This window comes from Musa acuminata, chromosome BXJ1-4, assembly GCF_036884655.1.
Source record: "Musa acuminata AAA Group cultivar baxijiao chromosome BXJ1-4, Cavendish_Baxijiao_AAA, whole genome shotgun sequence".
Taxonomy (NCBI): domain Eukaryota; kingdom Viridiplantae; phylum Streptophyta; class Magnoliopsida; order Zingiberales; family Musaceae; genus Musa; species Musa acuminata.
In genome coordinates this window covers 33,341,828-33,357,950 of record NC_088330.1, presented here as the reverse complement: position 1 = coordinate 33,357,950, position 16,123 = coordinate 33,341,828, and the positions used below count along the sequence as shown (strand labels likewise).

Below are 16,123 nucleotides of genomic sequence, written 5' to 3'. Positions count from 1 at the left end.
GATAATAGCAGTAATGTGGTGGGCCTCTGGATTTGGCATTACCTAGATGACTATGATGCCACAATCCGTCCAACATTTTAGTGGTGAAAATGCAATGCCCATATTGAACCAACTATCGTTAGAGGTAAACTGAGTTGTCTTGGCATATAAGGGTAGATACCCTTACTACTAATAACCTGGGATTAACGAACTTAGGATATATGGCTACACGCTACATCTTGTTTCCTTTGACTGCTATAGCCGAAGATTGTACATGACTTATAAAGCTCATAGAAAAGTGCAAATAAATTAGTGCTTTTGCATGATGTTGATGTGTGGTTAGACTGCATATGTTTGTCAGTTTCTCAAAAGCAACAGTGAAATGAATGTTGCCTAGTCAAATGACCACATTCATGCTCAATCTGTGAACCTTCAGATAGGCAAAACCAAGGTGTTTCTTCGTGCTGGTCAGATGGCTGAATTAGATGCTCGTAGGAACGAAGTTCTAGGACTCTCAGCCAAGAAAATTCAAAGGAAATTTCGTTCATATTTGGCACGCAAAAATTTCATTTCACTCCGGAAATCAGCTATATCGATACAAGCTACATGCAGAGGTAAATTGTGCTCCATCTATAGTTTGCTGCGCATCTGACACCCATCAAAATAAATTTATTTTGGGTAAAATATTGATTTATGCTTTAATTTTATTGAAGGACAAATTGCACGTCAACATTATCAAAATATGCAGAGGCAAGCTGCATCATTGATAATCCAGATGTATTTTCGTATGCACCTTGCAAGGAAAGCCTACACTGATTTGTGTTCTGCATCTGTTATCATTCAATCTGGTTTACGTGGGATGGTTGCTCGTAAGGAACTTCATTTTAGGCAGGAAACAAGGGCTGCAGTAATTATCCAGGTAGATGAACTAATTTGTATTACATGTACATGTTAACTTATATGTTCTACCTTGTTCTTTTAGTCTGTGGAAAAGTGAAAACCGTCGGTTCATTCTCTATGTATAATATGTGTGAAATACTATGTTACTTTTATCTATTTAGCCAGGGAGCATTATGAACATGAAACCTATGATATTCAGTTGCTTATGAACTTTCGTTGATGTTAACTTACCTATTTCCAAGACAATATTATATCAGATATATTGGTGTAGTCCTATTAGTTTTCAGCTGTAACTACTGTCTTTCCCTGGACACTGCTGTTTAATGTATTATTATTATTTTTCTTGTTAAAGAAGACACTAAAACCTTCTGCTGCTCCTCTTAAAGTATGTAGTGTTCTCTCTTTTTTTTGTCAGAGTTATTTCCGTCGACACTTGGCACGATCACACTATGCCAGGCTAAAGATGGCAGCAATCACGATGCAGTGTGCTTGGAGAGCACGAGTTGCCAGATGGGAGCTACGGAAACTTAAATTAGTACGTATCCTTAGTTCATCTACAGTTGACCACTAGCATGTAGTATTTTGGCATTCTGGTAAAGATTAGATTATGACTAAGTTATGCTGCAAGAAGGCATTTAAGAACTCAAGTTTTTTGGAGCACTTAAAATGCTTGAATAATAGCAATGTTGATAAAGACTATTGTATATGAGCTATAATTGCTGTTTAATCACAGGAGTAACTTCTTTGCCTGCAAGGATACAAGCATGTACATTGACCATCCTCGCACCATGCATTGGAGGGAATCTTATGTAATTTATAGAGTTACAGATAAATAATCTAAATATGCTCTCGACATTTGGATATATGAAAGAAACCAATTTTTTTTTCTTTTAACACATTTATTATCTCAGATTACCATTTGCTATTTAAAGTCTACATTTTGCACTTATGCTAATGGCTACATGTTCTTATGCTTTCCTTTGATCCAGTTTTTGCATGCAAGTCTTATCTGATGGCAGAAATTGAACTTGAGGTATTCATGAGTCCACACTGAAAATGGTGGCAGTAAACATAAGAGCATGGGATTAAATGTTATGGTATATCAATATACCATGTTTCCTGCTATATATCTAGTTGACCAAGGACCAGTATGCTAGTGTACCATGTAGCCGACTATATATTGACATTAAGATAATTTTTAATTCTTTTGTGCACAACAACTGGAATGTACCTATTTGACATATTCCCGCAAGTCCTTGTCCACAGCCAATATCTGGTCCAAATTTTAAACCTTGTGTAACAACAGAAAATTCTTGATGGATCTTGGCGAACCATGAGCTTTATGAAACAACTAACTCTGGGAATTAGCAATAGACAAGAATTTTAAAAATTATAATCAGCAATAATGCAAAAAAGCAATGGGTTTTTCATTCTTAGATTTTTCTTAGCAATGAACTAATAATAATATCAAGGAGTTGTACACTATACCTGTCATGCAATTTTTTTAGTCTTCTCAAACTTTTGCTGAGACCTCAGCCCAAAGTTTAAGCTAATAAAATGTATGGCATGCCTGTTAAATAGTATTGACAAGATCATAGTGTTAATTCAATGAAGATATAACATTTATGGGACAGTTTATGTATTTTACACAGATAAATTTTTTGAAGGATTTGTAGTGTCTTCTGAGGGATGAATGCATGTTATTGTTGATGACATCCCCTTCTTGTCCAACTGGCAGAATAAAACACCCTGTCTTCCAAGCCATGTGACACTTAGAATGGCCTGATGCTGGTACCAAATAAAATAAAAATTAAAAATAAAAATAAAAAACCTGTAGTGGGTGTTTGAGTTGATGGTTTATTCTTTTAGAAGGTCAGCATAGTTTTTCTTTTTTTTCCATTCCATTACTTTTTCTGAACTAAAGAAGTTCCCAGTATTGTAATTCTGTTCTAGTGTATCCATTTTTTATCAAACTTATATTTATTTCTACATTTTAGTTAAGTCACAAATACCGCATTTTTATTTAAATAAGAATTCTCTGTATTTTCTTGTTGAATCATTGTTGTCTTAATGTTCAGGCCGCAAAGGAAACTGGTGCTCTCCAGGAAGCCAAAAATAAGTTGGAGAAGCAAGTTGAGGAACTCACATGGCGGCTGCAACTGGAGAAACGCATGAGGGTTCGTTTCTTGTCAATGTTGAGTTCTTTTCATCTTGTTTTCATTTGAACACAAATTTCAAGTTTGTTGTTGATTGTTGAACTGACCAGTCGTATTTTATTTTACTTCTAAAATTAGATTTTTTTTTAAGTTGGTGTAAACACAGTGGTACAGTTGTTCCATAGTGACCTGTACGATGAATTGTGGAAATGGCCTTTCTGTTTAGGGTAAAATTTTGTAAACATCTCTTTCCCTGGATCAGTTACTGATGGCAGTGTCATGCATTGGGCTTCCCAATCTTGTGTAGAATGAAATTAGGAATTTTATTATTAGCTCAATATAGGTATTAAATGTTAATTACTTTTTGCACAATTTGTGGAACTAGTAACTCTAAAGCTTATGTCTTTTATTATTTTTTCCTGTTCTTGTCATGAATAAAGGGATGGTCAAGAAAGAAATTTTTTTAAAAAAAATTTATCTGCCAAGATGGTTTTATCTATAGCTACATTTCTTAGAATAGGAAAGTTTTGATGGAGACACATCTGATTACTGGTCATATATCACAGGATGGATCTTGTCATGAATCGTACTAACAAGTAACAAATATTCTTTTAATGGGATAACACCAGTGATAAAATAGACGACTACGTGTGACATTTTGGGATAAGTTTTCAAGATGATTTTTCCTTCTTGTTTGTTGTTGTACATATTATATTATTTTTCATTATGAAGCCTGTTTATAGTGTCAAAGCAACTAGTTATTAGTTTTAGCGTGAAGATAAAGTGCTTGATGTAAGAATCTTTACAGGCCTTGCATTAGTCTATTGTTAAATCTTTTGTCTGGTTTTTAGATTCATGGTTGAAGTCTGCAACTCACATCTGCTTGGACAGACATAGTAGCTAGCAACTGAGATGTTTGATGCTCTATGGCTCTTTGAAATTGGAGTTGTTTTGACCTTTCATAGCATGCATGATCATAGCTCGTGTAGATCATCCTGATAGAAATTGATTTACCTTCGTTTGTAGCTTGATCTGGAGGAATCAAAATCTCAAGAGATTACAAAGTTGCAAGTAGCCTTGCAGGACACGCAAGGACAGTTTAAAGAAACCAAAGCTTTATTAGTCAAGGAGAAGGAAGCTACCAAAAGGGCTGCAGAAGATGCTCCTGTTATACATGAGGTCCAGGTTACTGATACAGATTTAATTGATAAGGTCACTGCTGAAAATGAGAAACTTAAGGTGAGTCAATTTTGAGTAGTGGATCTTTTTTTATCATTTTACTTTTCATTGTTATATCCCTCTGCAAACCAAATAAGTCTTAGCCTTATATTGCTGTGTCAAATGTAATACTGATAGTATAATTCGCTTTAAAGATGCATGTCCTCATGACAATACCTGTTAGCATATCATGGATTCTGTTCTGTGCCTGCACCAGCCATGTGCCTATGTTGTATGTATGGGCATGCACATTGGCATTGACATGGTCAATGTGGCAAAGCATGCTTTGTTCACATGGCTGCCCTCTACACTATGCCATGCAATTTCAGCTGTTCTTTCCTTTCTCTCTCGCGCACACGTAAACATAATGGTGTTTTTCATGCTTGTCTGAATATATATGTGGATAGAGAAAGAGAAGGAAGAAGGATCAGAGGAACCATTATGATTTTTAGTACTGCAATGGAGTGATAATTAGTTGAGAATTCTATAGACAGGATTATATCTTATTGGACTACTCCACATCTCAGTATATTAAATTGTTGGAAGTTGGAACAATCATTATACTGGGAGGAGGCAGACTCATATAAGCTATTTTAGGCATTCATACAAGTAGGGTCAAGAGCTGACTATATCTGCTGGTTAGCATATGAAGCAAGAATTAAAAACACATTTCCAGGATCTGAGTGTCGGTATGGTACTATGGTTCACAACCAACCAGACCAGCTGATGGTGAGAAAGAGAGCGGAGGAGGTGGAGGAGAAGGATGTGCAGGAGGAAAGAGAAGAAGAAGGAATTCAGGTGTCGGATAAGGATGTGCAGAAGGGTGTGCTTTGAGTGTGGGAGCATATGACTGTCATCAACTTTTGGGCATTTAAAAACATAAAAAGGAATCTGATACTGGTATCGGGTGGTAAGCTTACTGCCAGTACAGCTTCACTGGTCAACTAACCACATGAAACTTTAAATGCTCGTATGTACAAAAATATTCTTTGCTCCACCAACATAGTAAACGTCTAGTTAAGCCCTTGTGTAATATATATACATCCCTTTTCCAAGGTTGGGAAAAGGGACCTTTTTATTGGTGGGCCCACAACCAAAATGGAAAAAATGACAAGAAACAGTAAAGAAAATGCAAAGAAAAAGGGAATGGAATTGGCTATCCCCTCTTATATTTCATTTGGTCGTCCAATAAATGCACATACAATTAGTTCAACCATATATCATCAGGATAAATGACAATTATCTGCATTTATTCTACACTGTTTACATGTTAGTTTTGAAATGTAAATCTATGGTAAGCCATTTTGGATTAGTAAGGTCTTGAAGAATCTAACTGGCTTTTTTAGTGTAAAGAATTGGGATCATAAAAAAATACACTTCAATTTATTAGGTAATGATTATGATTTAAGCACTGCTTAGGGTTATAAATAATAGCCCTTTTTGTAAACCAGGTTTTATTGTAACTAGTAAGAAATAAGAAACAATGAACTTATCACATTTTACTCTATTTATAAAGAACAAAGATCCATCATGTGGTATGACGAGCTTGCCTATTCCCTCTTTCTTTGGGAGAAAAATTATCTGGACATTAGATCCTCAGGGTGGCCCTTGGATTTACCAATCCTTTTGATGATTTGAATTGGGCTGAGGAAAGCTCACGGGATATGCTGGTGTGCTTCATTTGCTTTTCTCTTACACAATGCTCCACTATAAATTGCAGGCTTTGGTGAGTTCTTTAGAAACTAGGATTCATGAAACCGAGAAGAAATATGAGGAAACAACCAAAATAAGTGAGGAAAGGCTGAAGAAATCGCTTGAGGCAGAGTCAAAGATAACTGAACTGAAAAATTCAGTGAAAAGGTTTCTATATTTCTCTCATCTGTATCTTCAGTATGGCATACTTTATGATTACTGGGACTATAATCTTGGTTGAACGTCTGATCCTTCATTCGTGATTATACGTGCTCTTTTAGATATTCTCAGATTGAGTTTGTATTTTCTAAGTGCAGCCTGCAAGAGAAACTGTCTAACATGGAATCTGAGAATCAAGTTTTACGACAGCAGGCCTTGTTGCATTCATCTGTCAAAAGCCCACCTGAACATGTACCAGATCCCTGAATTCTGAAATATGTCATGCAGAAAATTTTACAAATCTCATTTTCCTTTCTGTTATGGCCTTTTTCACTTTTTATTGCTTTTATTTGCAGAGCATAGATGGTGTTTCTGAGCTCAATAAAGAGACTAAGGTCTGAAACATATTCATGATAATATTTGCTTGTTATTTTGACTTTTTCCATGTGTTGGCTATATTATTCTTGAATCATTCTTGCAGGATTTTGAAACTGTTCCTCCTGCTATTAAAAACCTTGCCAGGTTTGATTCTAGGATAAGGAAATCTTACATAGATAGGCAGCATGTAAGTGCTAGTTTTTCTAACAAAATAAATCTGTTATCGTCCCAGTTCTTAAGATTTGTCATTCACAACAGTATTTTACATGCAGGAGAATGTTGACACACTTATAAAATGTGTGGTTCAAAATATTGGTTTTGATCTAGGAAAGCCAGCTGCTGCATTGACTATATACAAATGTCTTCTCCACTGGAAGTTATTTGAAGCAGAAAAAACAAGTGTTTTTGACCGGCTTATCCAGATGATTGGTTCTGCGATTGAGGTACTTGCAGCTTATTGGTCAATCAATGTTTATTTTAGTATTAACTATTAAGTAACTACAAATTATAGAGATATTACTTGGTTTCACTAGCCTTTTTAAAGGTGTGTACTATATAGCCTTTTGCTTAACTTATGATTGAACGTTGCTAAAGATTTTCTTCTTTTCATAAAATTAATCTTGCAGATACAGACAAATGATTAGATCTTACAGTTACATAATTTTCCGGCAAGAAGAGAGTCTTATTTAATTAAGATAACAAAATGAGGAATATCGGGAAAATGTGACAAAAGGAAATTACAGGATTAGAGTAGGCTATTAATCGCAAAATTGTTTCATGATCACGGTGGACTTGCAGCGACATGATCAAGATCAGCCAAGTCAACTAGAAAGGATCAATTGGATCTCAATTGACTAATAAAATAATCTAAAACAACAAGAAAACTAGAAAAATTATTTTGATATATATATATATATATATATATATATATATATATATATATATAATTAAGAGACATGTAGATGCATATCTATAGATATAATATTTTATATTAAGTTATAACTTATAACCAATTGTATATTTTTATATAAGTTACCATTAAAAAAAATGAATATTATAAAATCAGATGATATAACTTGACCTAATTTAATTGTGTCTTGCGATAAGGCAATGCAAAACGAAGAGTTGAGGACCAATACAACTTAATTTGTTTGGCTTGTCCTTGACCTATTAGCTATTTGGAGCCCAATCGGTTGATAGGTATTATCAATCATATAATCATCATTTGGAAACTGTCATATTTGGTTTGTACTCACCAAAGAATAAACAGGGGACTAAAAGATACAATCGCTGTTATCATCTCTACCAAAATTTCAATTCTCATTATTGGACCCCATACCAGTCCCTCACTCGACCAATATGAACCTGCAACACCATGTGTATCGGCTGCTGACAGACAAAATTTTTAAAATGAAAAGAAAGAGAAGGGAAAAAGACAGGATAGATCTTTTTTTCCATCCCACTCCACTGTGCTGAGAGAAGTAATAGCCCTAAACACTGCTGCCACCACTGCCTCTTCCATTCTTCTCCTTTCTTTTCTTCCATTGCTGCTGCCTCTACTGTGTGAAATGAAATTGCAGGAGAATGATGATCACCAAGTGGAGGCCAACATTTAGAATCTTCAACTGAAGCGGGTCATCATGATCAACTGGTTTGGTCATAGGCATTTAAGCACAACTCAGATTATATGAAATTATATAAAATTTCAAATGAGCTACTGTGGCGTTGCCACAGCATGCTGATTGGTTATGAGACCAGTATGGATCATGTGTACCAACCAGCATGCCATGATATTTTGAACCATTATCTAAATCATTTTCTGATATAAGAATGTAATGGGATCTAAAAATGATTACACATGGTATCATAAACGGGTCTTGGTTCTCTACTGAATGTCTAAAGAAATTACAAATCCATTTCACTGTCTTCTCTATCCTTGGGATTTGTTGTCTCTTGTATTGATCAGTTATACAGCTGCGTCTCTGATGTAGGTAAAGTTGATTTTTCAGTTTTTATGCTACAATTTACCAAAGGGCTTGTTTCAACAAAGTATATAGGCACTTACACTAGTTGCACCTCTGCTGGGTTACAGTTAATGTCTTAGTTTTAACCTGCACTACAGCAAAAGGCTTGGTTCAAGACATGTATCAGCACTCTTACTTGGAACGTGGTATGCCTAGTATGATAAGTTGGTTTACTATATTGACTTTATAGCTAGCTAACCAATGTTCTAATAATTCCAAAGTACGGAATTATCCTTAGGGACATTATTGTAGTAACATATTTAAAGGAACTAGTGGTACCAAATTCTGTTGTTTGTCACTTGTTAGGTACAAGATGTTGAATCATTCATTTTAGGAAGTAAATCCTCAATGAGCAAAAATATACTGATGCTTTGAAGTAAACTCACATAATCATTGTGACATGAATTTTTTCAAAATTAATGGAGTACTTGCTGAAGATCGCAATGGAAAAAAAACATAATCTTTGAACTAAGAAATATGATTCCTTGGTGATTTAAAAGTCATCAAATTGTACCATTAGATTTGAAAAGTTTGTTATCAGGTGAAGGTTAGAATGAGAACTATATTTTGTGCTACAGTATCATATAATTATATTAATCTTAGATATTCGATTTGATTTTAGGCCACGATGAAGACAATATTGATTGCCTCTTCCAAGAATATTTTGTGCTACAGTAGCATACAATTATGCTTATAAATTGCAGATTATTATCACTTTTTTTCTTGTTCCTTTTATGAAGCTATCAGGTAAATCTTTTAAACTTTGTTTCTTTATCATTAGCACAGTTCTTCAAGTCACTTTTGTTGGTTAATTAGCTTGTATTTTGAGTACCTGTTAGGTTCCTTTTGCTTTCTGCTCCATTAGCATAACATGTGGTTAGTCAACCACATTTTGGGAAGAATTGTCCCTTTATAAAGATGTTCACATAAATTTTTGATGCAGGATGATGAGAGCAATGATCATCTAGCTTATTGGTTATCAAACACATCTACTTTGTTATGCCTATTACAAAAGAGTCTTAAAGCTTCTGGTGCAGTTGTTGGCACACCACGCCGGAAACCTCCCCCACCAACATCCTTATTTGGGCGTATGGCACTAGTATGTGTTTCACTAAAGTTTTGGTTTTCATTATGGAAATTCTATTGCAAATTGTACCATGGTTACTGTAACATTTTTTAAATTAATACAAAACCTATGAACTATGCTCCTCTCTCTTTATGTAACATGTTACCCTCTCTAGGGTTTCCGCTCTTCTTCAAGCCTTCCTGTGGATGGACTTGCTTTTGTGCGCCAAGTAGAGGCCAAGTATCCGGCCTTGCTTTTCAAGCAACAGCTCACAGCTTATGTGGAGAAAATTTTTGGAATCATTCGTGAGAATACAAAAAAAGAATTAACTTCATTGATTTCATTGTGTTTACAGGTATGATGATGGTTTGCTTGTTGTTTCTTATCCATCTCTATTATATTCTAAATTATCTATTTATCTATGCTACTCTGATTGTTTGACTTTATCTTGCTTCATGTTGAGCTTCAATTTGTCAATTAGGTTTACATGCACAATTTCCTACCAAAATAAGCTCAAAATTCATTTATATTGTGAATATTTATGATGAATTGATTGTCTCACTGTTCATGTCTTTTAAACCTTGAATAAAGAGTGGCACTAAACATCCGAAAAGAGTTTTGATAAAGAATCCTAGCTCTTCACAAAATCTGGAAGATACTTTGTTTGCCACAGGCCTATTCCATTAATAGAAACATTCAGAAAGTCTCTTATTTAGTCCCTATACGTAGTATCTTATCAACTGCTTACTATCACTAACTTTCACCAGAAAACCTGTGTAGATTCTTTTTATCTTCAAAATTACTTTGATATTCCCTAGTGAGGCAGAAGATTGTACAGAGCAGTGTCTGCCATACCGAATCGTACTGCCCGGTACGGGCGGTATGTACCGGTCCGACAGGCCAGCGGTATGTGGACCGCCCGGTACCGGTCCGCACTGTAGCAGTGCACTGTAGCAATATAGCAGTGCTACAGTGCTCGGTACACCGTACCGTACCGGTACCGAGCCCAGGTCGAAATACCGGTACGGTATGGTATTGCGAACCTTGGTACAGAGTGCCAATTTGAGAGTGAACTTTGAGTTTACTAATGTATTTGAGCTTTAATTATATGTAAGTAATTGTAGAGGCCATGTTCTAGCTTCTTTCATGTGTTATAGTTGTGTAGAACTCCCAAAAATTCAATCCATATATTCAGAAGCTTGGCAAGGGACTAAGGTTGTGGTAATTTGGGTGGGCGTGCTTATGTTCTTGTTATAAGGTCAATTAGAACCAGAAATGAAAGCCATAAAACCTACTTGGTTCAAATCAACCTGCTTAGTCTTCAACAGAAAACAAAACTTATATAAGATAAAAATCACAATGGAATGTTGTCCTTGATATATATGTATGCGTATAATTTCATCATGGTTTCACATGATTTACTGTATTTTTTCTTTATAGATATTAATTGATAAATACTGAATAGCATATAATATATAGACATGAAACTAGCTAATGTGAACGACAAAATAATTAAGTGAAAAAATTTTAACAAGAATAATGAGAGAAAAAAATATTTTTCATCTTGTAGTTTTATAAGTGTTATTAGATATTAATACTTTTTACTTAAAGGCAACATATAGGCAGTTATATATCCATTACTCTTTTCATTAAGAGTGAAATATTTTGATTGGGTAGCTTTCGTATCATTCATCCCTATTTCTCAGTGTGTAATTAAAAAATATTTATGTTGTTCTTGATTTAGGCCTGCACCACACTTGTGTTTCGTGTAAAATGAATAAAAGATTTAATTGTTAATAATTAATGTCATTTGAGAATCTTGAAATATAACAAGAAAATATAAAGGCTTGTTGAAAGATAAAGTTGGCATTGCTTTCAGGGCAGAAGTTTCTTAATTAAGAGCTCATGAAAATATGAAGAGTGATAAATGATGTTTATGATAACATAAATTAAATAGAATGGAATAAAGCATTTTCTTTACATTTTTGAGTTTCTAACTAACTCTAAGCCAAGTGCAAATAGTGTGGTTTTGCTCCACTCTTTTTATTCAACATATTTACACAAATTCACATTTTCTACCTATACCAGAATTTACCCAACTCATTTTATTTTTCTACACATTTAGGATTTACTACATTTCGTGATTGGACTAACTCTATATTCCAATCCACTCCTTGACTGGTCCGGTCTTAGGTTGCTACAAATTTAATTGGTTGGGATAAATGATGCTCCAAATGAGATTCTTTTAGGTGAGTTCACATCAAAGAATATGATACCTATAGAATTATTTTGGGGTTTGTGGTTTATATAATGCATCACATACTTTCTAGGAGGAACAATAATCAAATGATGGCTCCTATTGGTATTCCTTTCCAAAATTTGGTTGAAATCCCTTGCTCAATCTGTAGAATATTCCCTAAAGGCCTAAACAATGAAACTTGACATTTTGTTTATGGATTTCCATTTACATAAAGTAGATACTTTGATGTTCAATTACTTACTATATCCATATTGGATACATGTTGGATTGATTTTGGATAATTCTAGGATATGTGTTGGATACTTCCTCGATGTATTCCAATTTTAGTTAATTATAAAAAAATAAATACTCGTAGAAAAATGTTTCAATCTCAGTCTGGTGCCAATACAGATCAGTGATTGAACCAGGGTACAAAAACCGTACTGATTGACATACAGAGACTAGAAGGGGTTGGTTGTAGTTGGTGTCCCACACCAAAGGGAGATAGAAGCGAAGGAAGCAGCAGTAGAGAATTGAGGAGACAGGAGACACTGTGAGGAGGCAGGAACTATGATGTGAGGAGATGGCAGCGATGGTATGTGTCAGATGTAGCAACGCAAGAAGGAATGGGAAGCCACGTGAGCAGCAAGAGATGGGATCATCAAGGCAAGGAGGAGGTGGCTGTGTTGACATCCAGGAGGCAAGGTTAAGGCAGAGGAGGTTGTGAGAGAGTGGAAGAGAAACTTTGAGAGAGAGATAGAGGGAGAGGAAGAGGGAGAGAGAGACAGAGAGAGTGAGAGAGAAAGAGAGTTGCAAGAGCCATTGACAGAAGAAGAGAGAGGACTCGTACTGAAAAATGAAGCTTAAAATGTTCTAGTACCTGGTGATAGGCTTATGACTGGTATATCTATCTGTACCGGTCATTGTGGTTGGATTGCCCATAAGTGTATTAAGCAAGGTATGCAATACCGTATCGTACCCATGTTTCGAGGTTGGCTTGGTATGGTACGTTAGGGCGTACTGGACGGTACACCTAATTTAGGTGTAAAACCCTCTGAAAATACATGAAAATAAAAAAAATTAGGATAGAGTTTTTAAGTAAGAAATAAATATAGTAATAGCATAAGTTTAACAAAATCAATGTAAATTAGGTAAGAATAGTATCACATATCTTTTTCGGGCTTTGAAGAATATCTTGTGCAAGGTTCGTATTTCAGTCCATTACGGATTGTCCTTATGTAAATATTGAAATATCTACAGAAAAATCATTTGAATTGTTAGACTATTTTGTTATAATATAAACTCTAAAATTCAAATGAATTAAATAATCACATATGTAGATATACTTGATTGTTGATTCTACCACCAAAACGAACGACGGGCCTCCACGGGTGGTGGATCGGGGTCCTCGATCCTATACATCTACAAATCAATATGATATGTTTGTTGGATCCAATCATGAAATTGATCCCATGACATAGTGTATTGATACACCGTATGCTATTGATGCATCAATGTGGTGTTAATCGTAGGTTGATCGTCATAAATCATATTCGTTACAAATCGTTGTTTTGTATAGTTTAGGAGAGCACAAATGTGAGAAAAAAAGAGTTTGAGATAGTTTAAGAGAGTATGAGAATGTAATGGAGTGAAATAAGAGAGAAGAAGGGTTTGAATACTATGAGAAAGGGCTCCAATGGTCAATTTGATCGTTCGTGCACTGTAGCACTGTCACAGTGCGAATCAATCGTTACCAAGAGGTAACGGTCGATTAGTTGTGTCGGGCGGTAACGGTCGAAATTTCGACTATTACCGCCCGATATTACCTCGTATCGTCCGATACGAGGCGCTTTTAAACGTTCCGCCTGACAGTAGGCAGTCTGCGTACTGGTATGTCGTCGGACTGGTACGTACCGCCCATACTGGGCGGTACCATTCGAAATTACATACCTTGGTATTGAGTAGTAAACACTATTCTAAGCCTCGCTCGATCCACATGCTGGTCATGGCTCGGTCCAGTAAAAACTGACTTGCAGTAATCGGTATGGTGGTTTCATTTAACCTAGCTCAAGAGTTTGTGGATATTTTATGGTTAAACTTCATTTTTATTGAATGTTGAGTATGACTAGATAACATTATCTTATGTTGTTTGTAATAAAAATTAAAATATTATTGATGAAATTAAAATAATAATATTTTGATAATTTCTTGTTATCTTCCCTATATTTTTAAATTGTTATTTTACTAAAATAATCTTTCATGATAAATATAGGCATTTAACTACTTAATTTATCAGTATAAATATATATCAAGCTTTATTTTTTGTATATATATATATATATATATTTATTTATTTATCTTGATGTGTGTTTTTTTTTTTTCAAGATTTGGCATATTTTAAATTTGTATCATGTTGTGTTGGTATCCCAAATCCATACCGGTATCCATGGTTCATAGTTGTCATGTCTTTAAAAAGTTGGAGTATAAACTTTCCACCTTTCCTTTATTTATTTATTATCCAATTTATTTTTTTGCTAATTCTGACAAAGCATGCCTGACCACCATAGTTTTGAAACATTAATAATTCTTTTTTCTGATTATATGTGGAAATTGAAGGCGCCAAAAACAGCAAAAACAAAAAGTATGGTGAGAGGACGTTCATTTGGAAATTCAACTCAAAACAGCACCTGGCAGAGTATCATTGACAACCTTGATAACCTGCTAATAACATTGCAAGAAAATTATGTAAGGATTGTCTTGTCAAGTGAAATTAACTGCTAACTTAATATTAACACCAGTAGTTACATCACGTATTATTTTTCTGTTGACTTACAGGTGCCTGCAGTCCTAATCCGAAATATATTTACTCAAGTTTTCTCTTTCATTAATGTCCAACTCTTTAACAGGTGAAATGCTCTCTTTTCTTTTGCTTTAACTTCTCTATCCATGTCATACTATTGAAATGTGCTATTACATACTGCTACAGTCTTCTCCTGCGCCGAGAATGTTGCTCCTTTAGCAATGGAGAGTATATGAAATCTGGCTTGTCTGAGCTGGAACTGTGGTTTGCTAAAGCAAAGCCAGAGGTAATGGATCTCAAGAACTTCTTTTGCTTTGGAAACTTTGTTGTTTATATCTGATCGTGTTAATGTCATATGACAACCTTCCTTTAGCATGTTGGGTCATCATGGGACGAACTTAAGCACACAAGACAGGCTGTTGGTTTCTTGGTAAGTAGATTCATTTTGATGTACGATGAAATATCATTCTATATAAATAAATTTTAGCTCTTAAATGGTTGTATCTCTTTCGAGTGTATTGCTTAATTATATAGCTTCAGATAAATGCATCAGAATTATTGCATCAATATTTTGAGGAATTGGATGAGGTTGATTCCTTAGATCTGAGTGTCTATTAACGAAAGAACGTTTTGGTGCTTTTAGGGTGTATGCTTATGTATTTTTTACTAGTGACTGAAATAAGATCATCTTTGTGCCAATTTTTCTGTTTTCCCGTTTATTTCAGATATGTGGTTGTTAAGGTCTAAAAACCAACCTTACCGGTTGGTTTATTCTGGTTTTTATTAGTCTCGATGGCTGACCAGTACATGGAACATGCAATTTTGCTCAATCCAGTTCGGAACCAAGCTTATCACTTGGGAAGTTTTCTGCACGTGACTTACCATGCTCAGTATATGTATCTGTTGTACCCCTTGTTTTCTCCTCTCTCCCAGTGTTTGTTCTTTATGGATAGTCTACATCTTGTTTTCTCCTCTCTCCCAGTGTTTGTTCTTTATGGATAGTCTACATCGCTGCTGGCTTCTTGCCACTGCCGCTCGTCCCCTTCCACTGCTCGTCAGCATCATTGCATTGCTGCCTCTTCTATGTTGCATGGTACTGTATGAATCCACCTCCAACTCCTAATCTGTGCCATCTCTCTCTTCTTTCTTTCTCTTCCCTCTCTCTCTCTCCTTGCAATAGTCCTAATCTGCCTCTTCTTTGTTGCATGGCACCAGCCCCTAGTGGTCAAATTGCCATTTCAATCTATATTTAGCAAATTGGTTTCTAATGTAGAAAATGCATTTGTTATTTGTTTGCAAATTTAGTTAAAATCACTATAAGCAGTAAGTCAAAAGAATCTTGGCATGTGAAAGCAATGCTCTCTTTATGTTCTCTTCACCTCATGGTCATTTTTCTTGGTGTCATATGCAGGTAATATTTCAGAAGTATAGGATTTCCTACGATGAGATAGTCAATGACCTATGCCCAGTACGCCAACTTTCTCTTTCTGCTCCATTCAAATCTCCGTCTGA

General features: G+C 35.2%; 1 protein-coding gene across 1 annotated transcript in view; it reads left to right on the top strand.

Annotated features, from left to right (window-relative positions):
* LOC135654989 (myosin-6-like) overlaps positions 1 to 16,123 on the top strand; it is a 33,397-nt gene that overhangs the window by 16,421 nt on the left and 853 nt on the right. Inside the window, exons 21-37 of the mRNA XM_065175683.1 lie at positions 416 to 593; positions 693 to 898; positions 1,295 to 1,414; positions 2,958 to 3,056; positions 4,062 to 4,274; positions 5,974 to 6,113; positions 6,263 to 6,356; positions 6,461 to 6,499; positions 6,586 to 6,669; positions 6,755 to 6,925; positions 9,450 to 9,605; positions 9,748 to 9,927; positions 14,428 to 14,556; positions 14,647 to 14,717; positions 14,798 to 14,897; positions 14,985 to 15,041; positions 16,023 to 16,079. Of these exons, the coding sequence (XP_065031755.1) occupies positions 416 to 593; positions 693 to 898; positions 1,295 to 1,414; positions 2,958 to 3,056; positions 4,062 to 4,274; positions 5,974 to 6,113; positions 6,263 to 6,356; positions 6,461 to 6,499; positions 6,586 to 6,669; positions 6,755 to 6,925; positions 9,450 to 9,605; positions 9,748 to 9,927; positions 14,428 to 14,556; positions 14,647 to 14,717; positions 14,798 to 14,897; positions 14,985 to 15,041; positions 16,023 to 16,079 (2,094 nt within the window). The remainder of the gene's footprint in view (positions 1 to 415; positions 594 to 692; positions 899 to 1,294; positions 1,415 to 2,957; positions 3,057 to 4,061; positions 4,275 to 5,973; positions 6,114 to 6,262; positions 6,357 to 6,460; positions 6,500 to 6,585; positions 6,670 to 6,754; positions 6,926 to 9,449; positions 9,606 to 9,747; positions 9,928 to 14,427; positions 14,557 to 14,646; positions 14,718 to 14,797; positions 14,898 to 14,984; positions 15,042 to 16,022; positions 16,080 to 16,123) is intronic.